The 21,310-nt window shown below is 43.6% G+C and overlaps 1 protein-coding gene across 3 annotated transcripts in view; it reads right to left on the bottom strand.

Annotated features, from left to right (window-relative positions):
* The window catches only part of CGN (cingulin), a 176,221-nt gene that overhangs the window by 80,883 nt on the left and 74,028 nt on the right, over positions 1 to 21,310 (bottom strand). For all 3 annotated transcript variants that reach the window (XM_069218329.1, XM_069218330.1, XM_069218332.1), the window contains exons 2-5: positions 15,711 to 17,049; positions 10,318 to 10,406; positions 7,528 to 7,597; positions 5,127 to 5,228 (exon numbers count right to left, since the gene is read on the bottom strand). In XM_069218329.1, coding sequence (XP_069074430.1) covers positions 5,127 to 5,228; positions 7,528 to 7,597; positions 10,318 to 10,406; positions 15,711 to 17,018 — 1,569 coding nt within the window. In that variant the 5' untranslated portion in view covers positions 17,019 to 17,049. The remainder of the gene's footprint in view (positions 1 to 5,126; positions 5,229 to 7,527; positions 7,598 to 10,317; positions 10,407 to 15,710; positions 17,050 to 21,310) is intronic.

Below are 21,310 nucleotides of genomic sequence, written 5' to 3' on the forward strand. Positions count from 1 at the left end.
TCCCCTGCTGCACCCCGCCAGAGGATGAGGAAGAGGCAGAGTGCTGCTGAGAAGCTCCCCTGGTGCGGACCCTGCCCCTCCCCCTAAAAGATCTATAGGGATGGGAAGAGGCAGGTTGCTGATATCTTCCCCGAAAGGAAGAGGAGGAAGAGCCACGCCCAAATCCACGAAACCTCCTGAAGAATCTGGAAGAGGCCGTGGAAGAAGGAGCTTGGAGTCCCAGCGACTTAGCCGTGGCCCTGCTCTCCTTAAACCGTTCCAAGGCCGAATCAGCCTTAGCCCCAAACAGTTTGTCCCCATCAAACGGGAGATCCAACAATGTGGACTGTACATCTGCCGAAAAGCCCGAGTTACGGAGCCAGGCCTGTCTCCTTTCCACCACAGTTGTGCCCATTGCTCTGGCTACCGAGTCGGTGGTATCCAGTCCCGTCTGGATAATTTGGGTCGCAGCAGCCTGAGCATCAGAGACAAGATCCAAAAGACCCTGGGGAAGCTCTGTAAACGAAGAGGAGATGTCATCCATCAGAGCATGAATATACCTCCCCAGGATACAGGTTGCATTGGTGGCTTTTAAAGCCAGACTGCAGGACGAAAAAATCTTCTTCGACTGCGCCTCCAGCTTTTTTGAATCTCTGTCCCCCGGCACCGTCGGAAAAGAACCAGGCGCTGACTTGGACGAACAGGAGGCCTGCACAACCAAGCTCTCCGGCGTAGGGTGCCTAGATAGGAAACCAGGATCAGTTGGAGCCGTCCGATACCTCCTGGCCATGGCTCTGTGAACTGCTGGGGAAGATGCCGGCTTCTTCCACACCTCTAAAACCGGATCCAGCAGAGCGTCATTAAAAGGTAATAGAGGCTCCGCCGCGGCTGAGGCCGGATGCAACACCTCTGTCAAAAGGTTTTGTTTCGCCTCCACCACCGGCAAAGGCAGGTCCAAAAAACTAGCTGCCTTCCGTACCACTGTATGAAAGGAAGCAGCTTCCTCGGTATATTCCCCCGGGGACGAAAGGTCCCACTCAGGGGAAGTGTCCAGCCCACTGGCCGACTCCAGTCCACGCAGCCCATCACCCGAGTCCTCTAGCTCTCCTTCCTCTAGGGCTCGTTGGTACTCCTGCTCCTCTAGTACCCGGAGAGCACGCCTCCTTGAATGCAGTCGTTGCTCAATCCGCGGAGTCGACAATACCTCCGCCGAAGTCGGAGATCGGCGCCGATCTTCCGAAGCCACCGACGCCGCATCCGGCGCCACAGGTAACTTCGGCGCCGACTGAAGAGCAGATGAAACGGATGGACCCACCGGAGTCACAGGCCGAAATCTCGACGTCGACGGGATGGAAATCCCTGGGGCCAATCCCTCCGAAGCCATCGGAGCGGCCACCGGCGCCGACACTGGCGCCGAGCCCACGTTCCCAAACGGGAGAAAGGGCATAAAGGGTGCCGGCCGAAGAGGCGCAGGATCACCCAAAGAAAAGGCCAAAGGCCCAGCCGGAGCACCCCCTGGAGCCATCTGTTGGAAGATGGCATACATCGCATTCAAGAATGCGGAACTATCGGCTCCAGGGGTGGGAAAAGCCGGATACTGGGGTGCCTGACTCGGAGGCGACCCCGACGCCGGCCTCGGCGTCTGCGCCGGAGAAAACACTTGAGGCTCCAATACCTCAATCACCGACGCCTGTCCAGGCGAAGTTGGAGACGCCGGAGAGAGCAACGGCGTCGAAGGATGCGGCGTCACCGTGGGGCTGACCGCCCATGTCCTCCGGCGCCGATCCGGAGACCTGGAACGAGCCTCCCTTGAATGACGCCGAGATTCTCTACGGCGCCGGGAGTCTCGATGACGCCGATGTCTTGGAGAAGACTTTTTCTTGTGATGCTTCTCCTTTGACTTGGCCATAAACAGCTTCGCCTCGCGTTCTTTAATGGCCTTCGGATTCATGTGCTGACACGAATCACAAGTCGAGACGTCGTGGTCGGAGCTCAAACACCAAAGGCAATCGGAATGAGGATCCGTCACCGACATCTTGCCTCCACACTCACGACAAGGCTTAAATCCAGACTTTCGCTGCGACATTATTTCCACAGAGAAAGAGTACGCAGCAAGATATACACTGTAACCGCAAGAGTAACAGTTGCTCCCTCGAAGATAACCGTTTCGAATGCACGGAAAAAAGGGAACTGACGTCTGCACGTCGTCGAGGACCTCTTATTGCCTGTATGACGTCAGACGGCGTCGCGTGCGAGACAGTGACGTCCTCGTCGACGTGCAGAGACTAGTAAGAAGATTTCCGTCGAATGCTGGCGCCATGGGAGTATTCATGAGGTGAGGAATCCACAGGTAGTTGTATCCATCAGAAAGACTATGATAATAAGAAATAGAATAAAGGGTTCTATAGTGCTGCTCAAAGGTGCCAGCTTACAGCCTACAAGAAAACAAACTGTTAGTCTCTCTCACACTTCAATCTACAGCATTGCTTTCTGCAGCTTCTCTTAACACAATAAAACACACCTTGGTGTCATCATATACTACATGGAATTGCGACTACGAAGTTCAAATTGTTACTCTTCTCGCAATACTATACATACACACACACACACTCTGAATATGTTACAATGGTTTATGTGCATCATCACTTGAATTAGATGCGGTTGATAATGTACATTCTGCGAGTGCCCTATGTTGGGCTTGTCCTGCTTTTCCTTGTGATGCTTACAACATGTGTCATAAATCCTATCCTGTTTAAAAAGTTTTTTTTTTTTAAACTCTTAAAAAAATCATAGCGTAGTGAAGCGCTTCAGTAACCCCCACTACTAAGTGCAAACAATGCAATACACCAATCACCACCATGCTCCGATGAGGAGCCAGGCAGTAGCAGCAGAATGTTTTGGTCACAAAAGGGCCCTCATCTCCCAGGCACTTAACACCATTCTCAGGACATTCTAACGCAATGCAGCCAGAACATGTGGTCCAGTAGCAGGAAAAGATGGCAGCGCCACCGTTGGGCTGGGGTTTCTAGCACACAATGCGATTGCTCTGTGGGGTTGAGGGGTGAGTGAGAGTAGTGCAATGTTTGTAAAAACAAAAGATATATGTGCCAGGGCCCTGGACAGGAGGCCACTGCAGCTTGCAATACTCATGGCTCCCAACGGCACTGCCCATGACAGTACCAACACAACAACTATCTCAGCCCTACAAGCGTGACATTCCAGACTATTGCAAGCCACCAAAGCCATAAGAACAGCATGGGTGGCAGGTGTTAGTGTCACTGTTAAAGTACACTGAATTAATAAACAACTCTTGTCTGCACCGCCACGTGGCAGACCACCATAAGAACCGGTGTAGATAATTAAGTGGTGGTGCTGAGCACCGGCAACTACAGGCTTCAATTAAGCCCTGGAGTAGTGAGACTTGCCTCCAAGCTGCATAAAAAAAAAAATGCCCATCAATAGAGTGCATTGCTTACTCGATGGCTAAAGAGAAGTTCTGTACTGAACCAATTTCCAAGCCAGCTGTGAATTTTCCAAAGGGAACTCCCATGTGTCCTGTATTACTGGGTATCCATGCACAGCAAGCACACAAGATGACTGTTCAAAGATCACCTTGTCATGGTCACACTAAGAGAGCAAAATGGTATCAGACAGTTATTAGCCATTTAGGAATTGCAGCGTGAAAGAAATTCCACTCTTTGGAACTGCATGTAGCTGAGTGCTCATGGCTTGAAAATAGGAGATGGAGCACAGACTGTTTAAGCATAAAAAGCAAGAAAACATTAGAAATTTGGAGAGATGCAGGGACATGGAGTTAAGCATCACCTTGTTTGAAAAAATCGACTATCTAGTCTACACAGCAGGAAAGGAGGAGAGAATTCATGAGGATTCCCATTAGAGGACAGAAGAGGAGAAGCAGATAAAATCTACCGCCTGACTAAAGCGTATGGTACCGGCCACAAACAGATTTGGTGAAAAATGTTTTGAGATGCAATTTGTGGTCTCACCACCAGGTGGCGAAATGAGGGAATGTAAAGCATTCAGGATGTAGATCTTCCATGTTATAGAAGTTCACAAATAAATTACCTTAAAATACTGCAACACTTGAGTCTGTGTTTATACAATACGACTGTAAATCTCAATATATCATCTTCCTTATACGTATATTCCCTTTCTATATAATCATAGATGGCGCGTGAGAGTATTGCTCAGCAAAAAGATTCCAGATTCAAAGCTGGCGCCAGGGAATCAATTCAAAGGTAAGGAATCTGCAGCTAGAAATCTTTATCAGATATTTATTACTTTATTCCTATTGTACAAGGGAAAAATAAAATCACTCTCTCCAATGTATTACCCTGTCTCACCTTTTACCTCTCTCAATCTATCTTCTAGCTCCACCCTCTGACATCCCAAACCTCATTCTACTATTATGATCTCCAAAACAATTTTTCCTAGACTCTTCCCTCCGCGCTCACTCCAAAACTCAGTTTACTACTAAGATCTCACAAACAACCATACTAAATTCTCCCTCATGTATCTCTGCTTAGACTCATCTCAAAACACTTCGACACCTCGTCAAGGGTAGTAAGTGCTATATACATGCAAATACAATGTACACAACATTCCCAAGCAGAAAAAAAACATTTGTTTTGGATGCAACATATCTACGACTATAACAGAGAAGAAGGCATCAAAGAGTGTTTCATAAATGTTGTATATGGAACAATATGCTCAATGAATAAGAATGGAATTTGACAATGTAATTGAGGAAACAAAACAATGTCCGAAAGATTCCACAAGTCTTCCTTGCATGTGATGGAACCAACTGCAGAGACACAACACGACTGCTACAAGATGTTGGACAAGTCAGCTGAAAGCAACTTTGCCAAGAAACCTACAGGATGGGGACTTTTGGCATACATTGTTCCAGAGAAATTGACCAACAGTAGGCATCATCCAAGTGTCTTTGCCTTTTTCCAATGTCTACAAGCACATATCCAAAGGTTGGTGAGGAAATCAAATATACTGGTCTGCCATGTATATGAGGACTACCTAAGGGTGACCATGGTAGAAACAAATCAAGGGTATTTCCTCAATGTGATGAAGGGCAAAATACATCAGAACTGGAAGTGCAAAACTCTCTTTACCTTTGTCTCTTCATCCAACTGACGCTGCAGCTCCCCCATCTTTCTCTGAAGGTCATTCTTCTGAGACATTAGGGTTTGGGTGCCGTCTGGAGATGAAGCTTGCTGATGGAGATTGCACAATCATTTTTAAAAAGTAATGTAGGTGGTTGCACATTAACAAGAACACAACAAAATAGGCTAAGTAGAAAAAGTAATTTCAAGTGACCAGATAGCATCAAGCAATGACAGGTCATTATACAAGTTATGACTTTAGTGATTGTTACAAATGTAATTTAATTTACACGTCCAGATTATTTTTCATACTGTTTTTAATGCTAGTGTTCAGAACATTTCAAGTGCTCCCAATATCTCTGAATAAGAAACCAGGAGGCGAAGAGAAATAAGGTTATTAATCCATCATCACAAAATTGAGTAAGGTTAAGACTAAATTGGGGAGGCACTCACTCTCAAGTTTACCATATATCACAATCAGGGTTCGACTGATTCAGTGGCAATAAAAAACAAAATGGTCTGTAGCAACCATCCCCATATTCCAGAAATCTTGCATACTTAATAAAACCCTAATAATACTAAACCAATTACTGATGAAGAACTGAATGCTTTGCTTGGAAAGCAAATTCTTGGAAAGATGTTTTTTCAAAACTGTGTTAAAAAATGTAGACAAATACCACTTAAAAATGATTTTTCTCATTAGAGGTTGAACAGACTTTATACTTTTACTTTCAATTACAAACATGCAATGGATTTAGAGTTTGTAAGTAAATAACGTTGTACAAAATAAATCAAGTACTACATCAACTGAGTTTGTCATTATGTTTCAAGGGAGGACTATGCTAGTACCATTATGTGTACATTTCAAACATTGAAAGTCAAAACGACATAGTAATGCAACTGAAAAAATATGAATTGTTCTTACTTTCTAAAGCATGCTACCACAGTATTTGTGTTTGCTTGTCCAGTATGAATGCTCAATTACTTACTGGCAAACCGCATGTTCAATCCTGTGTACCTACACACAGACTAGACTGTACAACCTCAAAACTGGTAGTCCCTTTCAAGTCCAGCTGTGCATAGCCCATGCCTCATATACAGATTAATAAGCATGAGACATTATGGCCTGGGAATTAATTGCCCTAGAGGACAGTCTCGATGTAGCGCTGGGGATGGGAGTTATGTCTTGGGGATTTCTCACATCAGACATAAAAACAAGTGGTTGAGAAGCTGACAGTAGCTCCATTCCTCCTGAGACCCATACCTCCATCCACACTTCACCATGTCACCCCCTTAGTCATCGTTTTCAAACACCACAAAAGCAGAGAACTTGTATATTTGTTTTTTAATCCAATAATCCCGCTGTGGGGATATTTCCTCATTACTGACCCTTTGTTCACCTCATACACTTATATCAAGTAACCCAAAACATCCAACTTCTTTATTTAAAAAAGGTATTATTGGCTTAACATTCTTTATATTGTTGAAGTACGAAGATGGTCTGAATTAGCACTCTGATCTCACACACTTGGTATGCATGACAGAAATAGTACACTCTGAGATGCCTTACAACACATTGCTGCAGGAAGCTCGAGGTCAGGCAAGCTTCCAATAGTACTTAATAATGCATGATGAAACTAATAATCTGTGCTGTGCTCGACAGAACTCTTTTCTGAGGCATGGGGTGCTTTGGTACTGCTAGTCATGTCAATAGTATGATGATGTGCTCTGTAACAGCAATGTATATCTTGCATGAACATTTCCAAATAAATACTCATTTTTCATTGCATGTTAGCAGATTGAACTCTTGTTTGTGCTTGGCAAGTGTGGCATCATTTTTATATGTGATCAGGAGAGTTGCCATTTTCAGGGCTTTCAAGAGTTTTGCTACAAGAAAGAAATTATTTAAGTCTAACAGCTATGTGGGAGTTCCGCCCAACAAGTGAAAGCAATTTTTTTTGTGATAGTGAGGACACATCTGTTTACACTCTTCTCCTAAAAACTATGCACTGGATGAGTATACAGAGGCGGTGCACATATAAGATAAAAGACTGACACAAATTAGCAATGTATTTATACATTTTTCAAATTCCAGAAGGTAAAGCTTTTACAAACGTAAAAGAATGTTATAACACTTCAAATGAGCTATAGAGAACCTACAACAATCAGAACCGCCCTCTAGGTACACTTTGACCTGTGGACACCTAGACGAACAATGGTATACAGATTGGTCCAATGTTAACCACAGAAAATGAGAGAATATAACCTAGATAGATAGGACAGAGATAACATTCTTCATTGAAGGAGCAGCTACGAGGGCAAGTCTGATGGGAAAGGAGAACAGGTACAGACGACCAAAAGACTTTGCTAATCCCATTGCCACTGCATTTTTGCCAGAGTGCTCACTTACAGTAAAGGCTTGAATCTTCTCAAACACAAGATTGGTTTTCCTCTTTAGTGAGATTTCACTCTCTGTTGTGCTACAAAGGACACAAAAGTACAGACATTAAATAGATGGTAAAAGCTAGGGTAAACCAGTCACAATTTTGCAAAAGAATGCACGAAAAATACATTTGAGGACAATATAGAGGTTTTGTCAGCACCAGTGACAATCTCTGGAGAAATACACTCTCCTCAATACCAGCCAACCTCAAAAGCTTATCACCATTATTTCAGTTCCCCAACAAGCTACAGTAATTGATCAGTTAGTTCAAAATCAAGACAAACTGCTATAAAAAAATCATGCAAGTTTATGAAACTAGTGTATTTCTTTTTTTGTGAAAATGCACTGTCCAGTAATTTGTGCCCACCCCAGCTGCAACCACTATATCCATCTTCTTTTCTTTAACATTTGATCTTATTGAGAAGTCTATACAATATTCTTGGTCGTCGCTGCTTTGCTTTCTATACAAATTCAGTTTCTAAAAACTGATGTTTCTAAATATGCCCAATATATGTCAGTAAACAGAACAGAAAAAGTTAATTCATTCTGGTAACTATAGGGCAGATGTATGAAGCCATTTAGCCATCACAAAGAGTGTGATTCACTAAATCACAGGGTTTGCGATTGCTAAATTAGTTTTTGCAATGTATTATACCCATTTTGTAATTCGTTAACATGTTACCAAAACACAAAATTGTTTTCTAAATACTTTCAGAATCGAAATTTGGAAAGGGAGTGTTGAGGGTGTCCCTTACAAATTGTGATACAGAATGCATGTATCAATGCTCTAAGACAGCAATTTCAGTCGGAAATCACTGATCGGTTACCAAATGTTTAATGGAGGTGGCAACCCATAGCCAATGTGGAAGGGGTCCCCGTGGAACATCTTCTACTTTGTGAATGACAAAAAAAGTTTGTTTGGGAGTGGGAGGTGAACCAGGGGACCACTGTCAACTCAAACTTTGCCACAATGTGCATTTTTTAAAAAACATTTAGACTCATTTTCTTTAAGGAAAATGGACTGCACTACAAAAAAATATGCACTTTATTAAAATGCTAACTCAGATATGGTGGACTGCTGACCTGGGAAGGCCACCGTCCTTGTGATGGCATTTTATCAGAGTAAGTCGTAATCTGCTGCCTGCCTCATGAGGTAGGTTCAACTGTAAGCTAACTGTGAATAGTGGTTTTAAAAACTGACCAGTACACTGGGTTGATTCCCAAAATCAAAAATGAGTTGCAAAAAAAAAAAAAAGTGACTGAATAAAAAGCAACCACTTTTTATGAATTAATTTTTAATACATATAGACCTATGTTCATAAAAATTGAATGCCACTAAATATCTTTTCACGGCGGAGGCTGCAGCAGTAGACCTTCTCCAGTTCTCCATCCCCACTATTTCAAACACCATCTGGTTGTGGGATGACTGCGTGTGTATGTTGTATTCATGGAATGCTTCCACTTTCTGAGTGAAGGCAATCTAAAACTTTGCAATAACTGAAGTCTAAGTTGAAGCAACTGGCAATAGAGGGGTTAGAGCTAATAAAAGGATTTCATTTGAGTTAACAAGAAAAGCTACACTAGATGGTCGTGAATCAAAAAAAGGTTTTACAATATATATATATATTTTTTTCATACATATCAACGTTCCTGTTAAACTCCCAAGACAAACAGCACCTCCCCATTCCAAAAGACCTGCAGCAGAGATTAAGCAGGTGGGTTTTAGCAAATGGTGGCATGCGAGTGGAATGCAATGCCTCTGAAGTACTAAAAACTCGCATTTGATAATTAAGGAAATTTGAACTCGGTGTCAACTAACAGTTAACCATATGCAGATTTGTATTTAAAAGATTGTGCTTTGTAGTGCAGAGATGTTCAGGTCTTCCTACAATAAGAGGCAAAGGAAAAATAGTTTCTTAATGTAGACAATTGTGCCACAGTTTCCCTGGGTACACGCAGGCTCAATTGTTGTCCCAGATTACTCCAGCAAAGCAGGCTGGATTACAAGGAATGCATTTTAATTGCTGTTACTGCTCCAAAACACATATTCCTCCAGTGAGTTTAGTTTCCTGCAACACTAATTTTGTTTTCCTATTCTACAGTGGATCGATCTTTCCTTGTATTCTGCAAGCTCACTTTCATATTCCTCAGTCAGTTTACCCAGAGAATACCAACCGTTTTTTTCACAAATTGGATCAGCAAATAAAATGAAAAAAAAGAGCAGCTGCATGACTTTCTAGGCAAGCGCATGTGTGGTGTGTATGCCTACAAAATGGCACAGCAGGCGACATCATTTAGGCTTTGTTTTGTTTCTTATTTGGCCATGTGGTAAAGCCTCCACACTGCTGTACAGCAGAGCTAAAATCATTGACAAAGCCAATAGGTCTCAAAGGCGATACCTACTTACTTTGACAATGCTCAATATTATTTTCTTTGCTTACCTCTGGAGTTATTTTGTAGAGAGGAGGAAAATTGGTGCCATTAACCTCAGAGATTGAACTGGGAACATATGCCATCGGAGGAGCCAACACTTAAGGGTAACAACTAAGGGGAACTGGGCAGGACGTGTTCCTTTCAAAGGAAACTGAGTGTGTAACACAAAGAGGTGTGAGGACATTTACAGCCCTGTCACTTCCACCACTGCCAATCTGAAGATTCCATAGGTACAACTCTTGCATTCATGACGAGTACAATTGAAATTTATGAAAAATGTATGTTTACGTATTTCAGCAACGCTTCCGTCAAAAGAGTACTTACCCATCTCTCAGGATGCTATATATCAATTCCTTGGTCTGGTCTGTGCTTCCAGCCTGCTGATCCCTCAATAGGTCAGGTGTGGACTTTAACTGATGAGAAGAAATAACATATTGAAAATATATCTTTGTCGGTGAGAACAAATCTGTATGTATGTTTAAGTTGCACTTTCTCCAAAAAAGGTTTTTTCGTCGACAAATAACTTTGAAGCACTTGACGAATCTCCCTGATATTTGGCAAACAATCACTGTGCTCCGGTTATCTTGCTATGCTGAGATTTGTACAGATCCCTAGTACGAGGGTACCTTATGAAGTAGGACCTTAGAGTGCCTGGTGAAATACGTTCAGTACCTTTTGAGGAATTTGCATTCTAGAAAGGTGTTGGGCAGGCTTTAGTTGATTAATGATAAGAATATCATGACAGTTTAAAAAATAATCAAAGCAACCTGATGGACACTGAATGCTGTCAGGTTTTACCAATGCTGAGCACTGCCTGGTGTTATTGATGTTTGTTTTTGCCTGGGTCCATTGATGCTGGTTACCGGCTTGAGCCATTAGTATTCATTAATATATGTGGTCACTGAAGTTCATTACTGTCTGTGATCGACAATGTTCAGTACGATCGGGGAAAATGATGCAAATATTGCCTGGCCCAAACATGCTGCAAATGAATGGTGCAAGTCTGCTCCTGGGTGTGGAAAAACAATGCGCACAGTATTGCTCATTTGCAAAGCATGTTACAAAAACATGAACATAAGAAAGTAAAAAGAACTCAACATAAACAAATATTAAAAGAAGCACTGTTCAGCGAGACCTAACTTTCCTGCAGAAAAACCTAAACCAAAGAAGATCAGTCTTAAGGGCAGGAGGTAAAAGCACACTGTGCTCTGCCATTGTCGCAGAGCAAAAATAATATAGCTCAGGGCAATACCTTGCAGCTTATGGAAGCAGCAACAGGGCCGCCTGGGTACACAGCCTTGATGGGCGCTGAATATTCAGATTCTCCTCCGAGTAGCCAAAAAACATGCACAACTGGTCCAAAGAATAAGGAAGCAGGCCAAGCACCACACTACCCGTGTGCATCTCCTAATCAGCACAAACTAAGGCCAGGCACAGTGGGCTCTGTGGCCAAGGGAGCTAGGTGCAGTGCTTAGTTCAAAGAGAAGTTTGAACACTTAAAGTCTGCTGCTGTGGCCAAAGGTCATGCAGAGCCTGCTTGGCAGTGAGTCTGGTAAGTGTCTACGGCCATAAACCAGGTACAGGAGATTCTGTGAAGAAATATGGTGGGTGCGGAACCCAAAAGTCAGGGGGCTGCTCAGAGGCTTCTGGTGCACATGTCCAAAGGTCACTCCCTACACCAACAGGCTGATGTGCATGGCCAAAGTCCATGTACCTCCATTTGGGAAATGCATAAAGTAATGAATAGCAAAGGACAAAAACATTTACTGAAAAATGCATAAAAGGGCAAGTGTGGTTAAGAACCCCGAATGCAAATAACGTTTGCTAAAAAAAACTAAAACTCGCAAGTGCAGAGATGCTGCAACTAAAATAAAAAAACGAACACACACTGAAATGTTGACAGTTATGGTGAGGAACCCAACAATCTAACCACCCCAACCCCCCATGCACAGCTTATGTTCTCTCACACATCTCTTACATCAAGACAGTCATTAATTAACAATTGTGAGAAAGTAAATAATACATTACAGGCCTTTTACTGAAATCGCTATATTAGGAGAATTATGGATGTGTAGCCTAAATAAATTGACAATTAAAAGGGTTTTGAGGAACATACAATCCTTTATGGCAATTATCTTACTTTGCTTCCAACATATGACTACTTCCAACAATCTTTACTTTTCTATATGTATATTTTAACTGAGCTTCGAAGTTTGTTTTGTTTGTTTTTATGTCACGTATTGGTCCCTATATACTTCTTTTGGGAAATTGAAGTGGGGACAAAACATATGGCCCTCTCTCCACAACCCACATCCTTCTTCAATTTTACCCAAAAAAACAGTTAGGGGCTCCCGGTTTTATGGTGCTTTTTTCTGTCTATTTATCCATATTTATGTTTTGTTTTATCCATTTTATTGGTACTTACCCACATTTTTTATTTTGTGTTTTGAGAATAAATGGATTGTAAAATTGTATATTTCCACATTTACCTGATAAACATGCACTCATATGTTGATGCTTTTCACGTTTTAGCAAATTAAGGAGCCTAATACAACAAAACACTACCACAACAGGTGAATATTAGCATTATATACAAATATATGTTAACAAATGCCTGTATTTAGGGGAATCTCATTCAGTTTTTAAATCCCCATTGTGTCTATCTGCCTAGCAGTTGGTCTGGAATTCATGAAGCACAACAGGGAGAGTCATAGGGGTTGGCTGAGCTAGTGCTGAAGGCCACGGATTATAAGTAAGGCTTCCAGTTTTCCGTTTTTACTGATATTTACAGATACATAGAGACAGAAAATCAAATTACTGTCTGTATTTATTTTTAAAAGCGGAAAAATACAGAAAATGATGCTTCTTGTGAGTAACTCTCCCTGTTGTGCTTCATGAATTCCAGACCAACATCACATGTTACAGCCAGTTTATATAAATCACATCCACCCAGTGCAGGTATTTTGTATTTTGTCACACACAGGGTGGCACAATTAGTGCTGCAGCCCCGGGTAGACACTCAGCCTTACATGCCCTTGGTAACCTGGGTACTAATACTAAGGTCTTATAAGCAAGTGAGACCTTGCCAACTGGGGATAGCCAATTCGACATACACTTTGAAGGGGGTTAAAACGCTCCCATTCAGGTCTGGTGAGCTGGCCTCAGTGCACTCAGTCGAAAAACCAGCAGCATCAGTCCACAAAGGTGGAGGTGAACATGTGAATTACTGCAATAAGGTGATGGAGGGGACTTCTCTGATATAACACATGGAAGAATATGTAATGATTTCTCCTAAAATCAATGTAACTTCCCCACAGTGGCAATGGCTGTAAATGATGTAGAAAGTAATACTTTTGTTTGACAATAATAATACAAATTATTTGAAGACAAAGGTTTGACCAATGCATCGGGGTGGCAAAGGTGGAGAGGCAATAAAATGTTCAATTGGCTTATAAATTTGGCATTGTTTGGTGAATCTGTAACAAATGTGACAGGCCATCAACAAATTACAATCCCTGCAGGTACTTCAGTGAGACAAAGTTAAAGGGGTAGGGGTCAAGATATTTTTGATCAACTAATAGCTTTTGCATTGTTTTAAAGGTCTGATCAATTTTTACAGAGAATTAGTATGTTTTGCTTACTGTTGGCTTTCTGAATTTCAATCTGGTTCTTTAAAGGGGGATGGGTTATGAAAGGGGTAGCGAGCAGGTTAAAAAAGATGTTTTGCTAATATAGTTGGCATAGTTTGATTAATCTGCACAAAATTTGTAAAATATTTAGCAGATTTTGCTTTCTGTCAATATACCGGTTTGAACAGATCCATCACATGGTTGGGAAAGATAAATGGGGAGAAAATGTTTCATTCACTAATATCTTTGGGGCTATCTGATGAATCTGCATGACATTTGGCAGACAGACAGCAAACTAAGTAGTGTGGAAGGCCAGACAGGCCCTACGGCCAATCACTAATGTGCATGTCTAAAGGGGATTTGGTGCAGGACCTGTCCAAAGACAGAGCACAAAGCACAATGACGACTGGGAAGGTGAATCCAGCACATAATTTAGTTCAGTAATGGTTCACCAAACACAAAACTTTTCAAGTTCGTAAATTAGCTAATTACTATGCGCAATGCGCAACATACACCTTAACTTAAGAACCTTCCAAACTAAGTACGCCCTTTAGCCAGTGGAATGCAAAAAAATTAAATGCTATATTCAAAGAGCAAAACATAACATGGGTGTGACACATTATGTGCTTCATGCTTTGCCTCTCATAACCGGCGAATTTTTGGCTTTTTCAGTTTTATTTTTGCTGGACCATAACTAACTTTTATCTGTTTTGTTTTCACTGAGGAAAATATGTAACATATAAGCTCGCTTCGTTGAAATTAAGCTTGGATACCACTTCCTTAAAAGCTAAGAATGTGACATTCAGTCGATCATGAAGGAGGATTAAGTGGTACCGTACAGATCACTGGCCGTAGAGCCCATCTATAGAAGCAGACTAGCTGGAAAGAACACAAACATGTCAAAAGACACGATTCAAGCGGTAGACTCCTGACTCTTTGAGCCAAAAAAGGCTTTTTTGGTTGTCTCCCGTCTGAAATTGCATCTCCTTCAATAGACATCAAAGGGGGAAAATGCATTGTACTGATTAAAATAATAATTATTAAAATAAATAATCTCCCACTTCCAAAATGTTGGCATATATGAGAACAATCATCATAGGCTTCTGAAAATAAAGGGACTTTCTCTTGAATCCGGATGGCCTCAAATCCTTCTATAAGGTAAGACGATTGTTCTGTGACAAATCCAAAGATGGGTACCATTGAAGTATCCTGTTATTTAGTGAATGTGAAAAAAAATGCTAAGACAAGTAACGATACAGTCGGGACAATCAGATTGGGAAAACTACAAAGACATCACATAAAGCCAGTCTCAAGAAGCATAGACGTTCGTTTCCCTCTTACAAGACAGTAGTTCAGCTACCAGAGGGACCGAAGAAACTGACCGTTGTATACACATGTGCAATCTCTAACACAGAAAGAAAATTACCTGAAGCAGGGACACCTGGAGGAAACTTCAGAAGGAAGCGCTACTGGAGTGCACAATGTGCCCACTGTTCCAGTTCAGATTTTCTCTTTTCGTGTAATAGATGCACTAGACCCCTAGTCTGCCATTAGGACAACCCAGGAATTTGAAGAAGGAAGGACAGCAAGCACTAGTATTATTTACCTCAAGTGACTTGAAAAGTAGCAAAATCTATGGTTTACTTAATTTCCTGGAGAATTATTCCTTTCTTAAGAGGAGATAAGTAGAGACAAATTAATTTCATTTTGTGAGACAATCTTGCTTGCTTTTAGTGAACGCCTTTGCAAACTGTTACAAAGGACAACATTTTTTATTTCCTTAGTCTTCTAATACAGTTCTAGGCACAATGTTGTTTCTCTTACTCGTGGAGCACCGATTTACTCAGGCTTCACGAAAATAATTGTCTACTACCTATGGTCCTTATTATTTCTAAGTTAATGTTGTTGCAGGGGTGTGCATAGCCCAATGGCAAATTTCATACATACAGTGATGCTTCAACTAACAATTACTTAAACAGAAGCTGGTGATTTGAACAAAATCTAACAAATGTTGCACTGAGAGACTCAAACCATAACTGTGAAGCTATATTATGCTACTACAAAAGTACACACAAAATAAAATGTTACCTGGAGCTCTGCTTGAACTTTCTTTTGCTGCTGTCGCTCTGTCACGGGTTCCTCCACGCTCTTGTTCAGCCATTCCCTGGTGAGCTCTGACCTGCTCACCTCGACATCCTGAGACCCTCCTCGCTGCAGTCTATTAAGACTATTGCTGTTAAAGGTTATGTCTGTGCCTGGCTGGCTCCCATTCTCGACCCTGGAAACATCTCTTCCTTGCAGCTCCCTGAAGTCAGCCATATCATAATGTGCCACTCGATCCAAGCGATCCAAGCTCTGAGACCTCTTTCGCTCATCCAGTGAGATGCGGCTCCTCCGCCCTGTTGATCGACCTCTTGGCTGGTTTTTCACATCAAACTTACTTATCAACGAATCCACAGATGAGAGAGGCTTAGTGTCAATGTCAGTGCTTTCAGATTTCCTGTCTGCAAACCGTGAAGCAGAGGGTGCAGGGGCTTTTGGCAGAGGGTGTTTTGGAACCTCAGGAGACACAGATTGCGGTCTAACCATTGGCCTTAGTCCCGAGATGTTATTGGATTCTTCTCTAACCTCAATCCTTTTACTTTTACTGACATCAAAAGTTTTACTGCTCCTGGTGCTTTCACCTGTGGGTTGGGATTGACGTGCATTAGCTGGGGATGAACGTTCGCTGTAGTGTCTTTCTCCATAGGGATCTCCCACGTCAGTGGAAAGTACAGAGTCCTGGGATCGGGATCTTCTCAGTTCCTCCACGGAAGAGTTCTTAGGTGACTGGGGCGTATACCCTCGTTGTGGTGGTGAAGGAACCTGATCCCTGGAGGGAGGTCTACTCCCAGTACCAGACTGAAAGCTCCGTGACTGCTGTGCCTTTGTGTAGTATTTTAAACCCTGTTCCTCATCGGACGTACTGCTATACTGGGAGCCAGTATGCGATATTCTTTGGGGGCCCCTGGTAACCGCATAAGGATTCTCAGGAAGATCAGAATCTGAACTGATGGAGCCCCCTACCTTGCTGGTGTTTGAGGCCCGTTCATATGTGTCCGGGGGCAAACTGGACACAGGTGGATTATTCAAAGGAGTCTCTCTGTAGGAGTTCTCTGTCCTAATTTGTACACCATAGGACGACTCCCTCTTCTCCCCGCTGTTAAGAACCACAAATGGCTGTCCATCAATTCCCTGAACTCGGACGGCCACGCCGTATGAATTTGCTTTCGGGGCTCTACTTCTAGTCTTCTGTGACTTTGCTGGCTCCTTTAGGTCATCGATGAACCGGATTTGCACCCCATAGTCCACAGGGTTCTGCTTGTCAGCCATCTCGCCATTAATGTTCCTTTCCATTCAATATATTCTGAAATATCCCAAGCTTGTCCTAAAAAAACAACAACAACAAAAAGATGAATAAGAAAAAAAATATCACGGCAAACTGTCACTAGCACAGTGAAGCGAATATTGTATAAAACGTTTCAGCTCTCAGGTACTGAAAGTTATGGAAATAATTGCCATTTAAAAAAACAGCAGCTTATCTGTCTGAGCTGATTGCCTCTCTAATAATTGGGAGATCTGCATGTGCAAAGGACACATTTCGCGGTGCAGAGTAATTGTGCAACTTACAATTTCAAATGGCAAGGAAAGACCGAGCGAGCATTGCTTTTATGGGGCTTCTTTCTATCCATTCCATCTGACAATGCTTCCAACCCATAAATGTTTCATTTCTGTGTATCTCGCCATAATTACACACCTCCAGCACTCAAATGGCAATGTTATATTAGGATAACTTGATTAGGTGCACCTTCAGCACTGGTATCTTGGCCCCGAGTAGTCAGAGAATTAATAAGAGCAGTGGAAGAAAACAATCAGCGTGATATGCCTGCTTGAACAACCAAGTTTTTAAATTCTTCCTAAACCGTGTTGAATTATTTTCATGACGCATATGATCCAAAAGGGAATTCCATAACACAGGAGCATGATCAGAGAAACTACGCCCTCCCGTACATTTCACTCAGTATTTAGGAATCACTAGATTGTTAGAATTTGATAATCTAAGGAGTAGGTGGAAATATATTTCCCATGTTTCCTAGTCACATATTTACCTTACCAGCAATTTACTAGTCTTGTCCTGGAGCTTTGGTTTGGTTTTGCACATATCTAAAATTTCCAAAAATAAGGATATACTAAGAAAGATTCATGCTTTAAAATCTGAGATGCCAAGGATGGCTGAGACATGTGCAGAGTAGCACTTCTTCCTGTCTTTCCAATTACATCAGCATGGTTCCGTTACTAAATTATTAAGCGCCCAGGCCGGAATGCCCTTGCATCTTGATGACTCCTTCCTTTACATGTCAGTGCAGTGACACAAAGCTGACAGCACCTTCATTTACAACGTTTGACTGCAGCAATCTTGCCCAGTCCTTGTTCTAGCGCTCCTCCATCCCCCTGTTCACTCCACCACATCAACTACCCCAAGGGAATAATTTAAAGGCAACTCTGTCGGTTCGAAAAATTAGAAATAAGAATACAAAACCAACAAGCATTTATAATGCAACGGGTCTCGCGTTTGCTCAGGTTAGATCTGATCGCGTTGTAAACTCCTAACCAGACTTTTCACCTATCGGGCAAAAGTGCATTTATGTACATAACCCGAAAAAGTGAAATTAACTATGTAAAGCGCTCGACTTCTGCCAAGCGAGATCACGCTCGTAAATTAGAGAAAAAGAAGTCCACGAGCCCGATGGAAAACAGCGAGCCTCGCAAGTTTTCTGTACTTGGTCGCTGCGCTCGAGGAGGGCTAGCCACCGGAAAAGGAATGAGTTATGCCTGCCTTCGACTAATGAAAGCAAGCAGATTTTATTAGGCAAGCCCATGAACCAATAAAAAACACTGACGTGAAGTTGACAGGGCTCCGAGCCCTTTTCTAAATACAAAAGAGTCTCGCTGCGATACGCATGCGTGAGCGCATGCAACGCAGGCTCGACCCTAAAAAGGTGAAGGCTTAGAAGCAAATAGGTCATTTAGAACCTGCAGACAGATTGCAAATCAGCTGGCCGCATGAAGGGTCTGCCTGTGCCACCCCAGCAGAGAACCGCCCATCGTAAGAGATCATATAGCCGTGGCAGTTTTTTGCACCCAAAATATTCCTGCCGGCATGACAGGCGTATTTCAGAGAAAACTTAATACTAGCTGCCCACCACTGTCATTGGGTCCAGCCAGTTTTTGTGTGCTTCACAGTAAACCCCAAAGCGTGGATTGGTGTATATGAAAAAAAACAATTGTTTTATAATGCTAGAAGTTTTATCCCAGTGACTGGAAGGAATCACTGCTGACTTACTTCTACCTGGAACGTTCTCCCTTACTTTGCAGACCCAAGAAGGAAAAATATATATTGTAACAGATGAGCGATCTGAGGCTATATCCCTGAAAACCTGGCAGTTTCCCCCTTGAAATGAGATATGGAAACCACGGGCTTGTTGGAGAGGAACATCAGTGGGATGTCCTATCAAACCCTCAGGCAGCCCCTGAGTGTCCAGGGATCTTCTCAAAAGGAAAAAAATGCAGTGAACCACAATAGCGCCAGCAGAAGATACAACAAATTGAACTATAAAGACAAAGTCAATTAATCTTTTTTTTCTTTTTTGAACACTCAGATAGATGGATATAGATAGTGGTTATCTTCAATGTAGGTGAAGATATCTGAAGGTTGTAATTATAGGATACAGTATACTGGAGAACAAGAAAAGGATTATCACCAAGTAGATAAATTCTGGCCTGTGCACAAACAAGGATACAAGGAGGGTTCAAAATGGGGCGTGGCCAACATGGCGACCGGAGCAGCAGCTTAAACTGCAGCTCCGATCCCGGCCCTTTCAAACATCCTGAATACGGCGCCTGCAGCCTTCACCACGACAGGCGTCGCTCACCCAATCGCCCAGGGCCTCTTACTGAAGTAGCGGCTGCTCCTCGGACGCCGCTGCTGCCTTCTACACTGAGGCCGGGCAAACGCATTGCTGGGCCTCCGAACGTGTCTGCGACTGGCCTGGACGCTGCCTGGCGCCGCGAGCCAACCCCGCCTACATCCCTCCAGAGCTCACATCCGACCGTTGGAGCCATGACTTGCTTGGCGGCGAAGACGGGGGGGCCCGAACCATGGAGATCGCGCTGGAGGTGAGCGCTTCACAATATTTTTTCTTCTGGGCCGGCGGCATTGCTGTGCAACCAGGACCGACATTGCGTAGTGCCCTGCCCGGCGCGGTGGGTCTCCACCTACAGCGGCCCTCACACTATGGCGCTGACCCTCCCGGCTGAGTTTCAACTCCCCTCACTAAAGAGAACGGCTTCTCCAGTATTTACTTGGGCTCCGTGGCACAGAGGTGCTGTGCCCTTTTTGAGGGCGGCCCGACGGAGCAAGGACTCGTAGTAGATACAGAAGGCCCAACAACAAGAATTAAGGTGCTGCCAGCACCGCACCTTAGGCCAACTACCTTACTTGGAGGCCTCACTGCCTGACTCCAGGTGTCTACATAGTTCAGCGCTGCAAAAGAAGGTGAGTCCCTCGGCGACGCAAATCGAGTCACGGCACGGATGCAGGACACTGCCCTCCCCCCAGGATAGCTTACGCGGAGCAGCCTACGGTACTAATGAGGCGCAAGTGGCACCGCCCCTGACCTACCAGGCCCTACACTCATTCCATCATATGCGCAAATCAACCCCAAGCCGAGCAAGAAATCAGGAATCAGCACTACACCTCGCCCTCACCTACCCTCCTGCATTGGCCAGCTGCCGCCCGACTGGCATTTGTGCCCACAACGAACTGAACTACTGTATCGGAGCGGCCCCTGACTCGGCCGCACATGACACTCCCCGCACTCCTGTCGTTTCGGCGGCCCGGCATGGTGATGGGTGTCACCGTTTGACGCTGCTTCAGGAATACAAAACCTTCAACCCCCTCGCTGGTAAGGGCCCGGAGGCACAGCGTGAACAAGACGCAGCGCTAAAATACACCGCCAACATCCAGGAACTGGACTGAATGCTCTATTATCACTAATCTCCACGCCAGGCCCTGAAGTGGCTGCAGTGTTTCCCAGCCCTTGCGAAACACTCAACTGACTCTGGCACAGCGCTCCTGGCCTTCGCTCGTTATTCCTCACCCTCTGGATGGTACCAGGTCGGCACAACGCCGCGACTTCCCAGTTTGGCCACCCAAGCTGCGTCGCTCCCGGCCGAACTTACTCCATCAGTGGCCACCCGGAATCGCAGCCATCAAATGGTTAAACCAAAAACTCTATGCGCACCCTCGGGCGGCATGGACTCCGGCGCCCCCCCCCTCCGAGACCCACCCATCCATGCAACTGGCTCTACAGAAGTTGGAACTTACTTTATAGTCACACACGACAGTTCTAAAAGATTTTGCAAGCCATCCTGGACACCAAGTCCACCCTGGAATCCAAATTAGGCTCAGTGGCAGAAGATGTCAACATATTGTGCACAGATCAACACGCACTGGCTGACAGGGTGACCGAATTGGAAAAAGACACTGTATCCCTTCCCTTGACTGTGAAAGACCTCCAATCGCAATTGAATCACTTAACAGCCAAGGTGGACGTCTTAAAACGCAGAGCTGAGGATGCAGAGGGAAG

The sequence above is a fragment of the Pleurodeles waltl genome, chromosome 12 (assembly GCF_031143425.1).
Source record: "Pleurodeles waltl isolate 20211129_DDA chromosome 12, aPleWal1.hap1.20221129, whole genome shotgun sequence".
NCBI classification, from domain to species: domain Eukaryota; kingdom Metazoa; phylum Chordata; class Amphibia; order Caudata; family Salamandridae; genus Pleurodeles; species Pleurodeles waltl.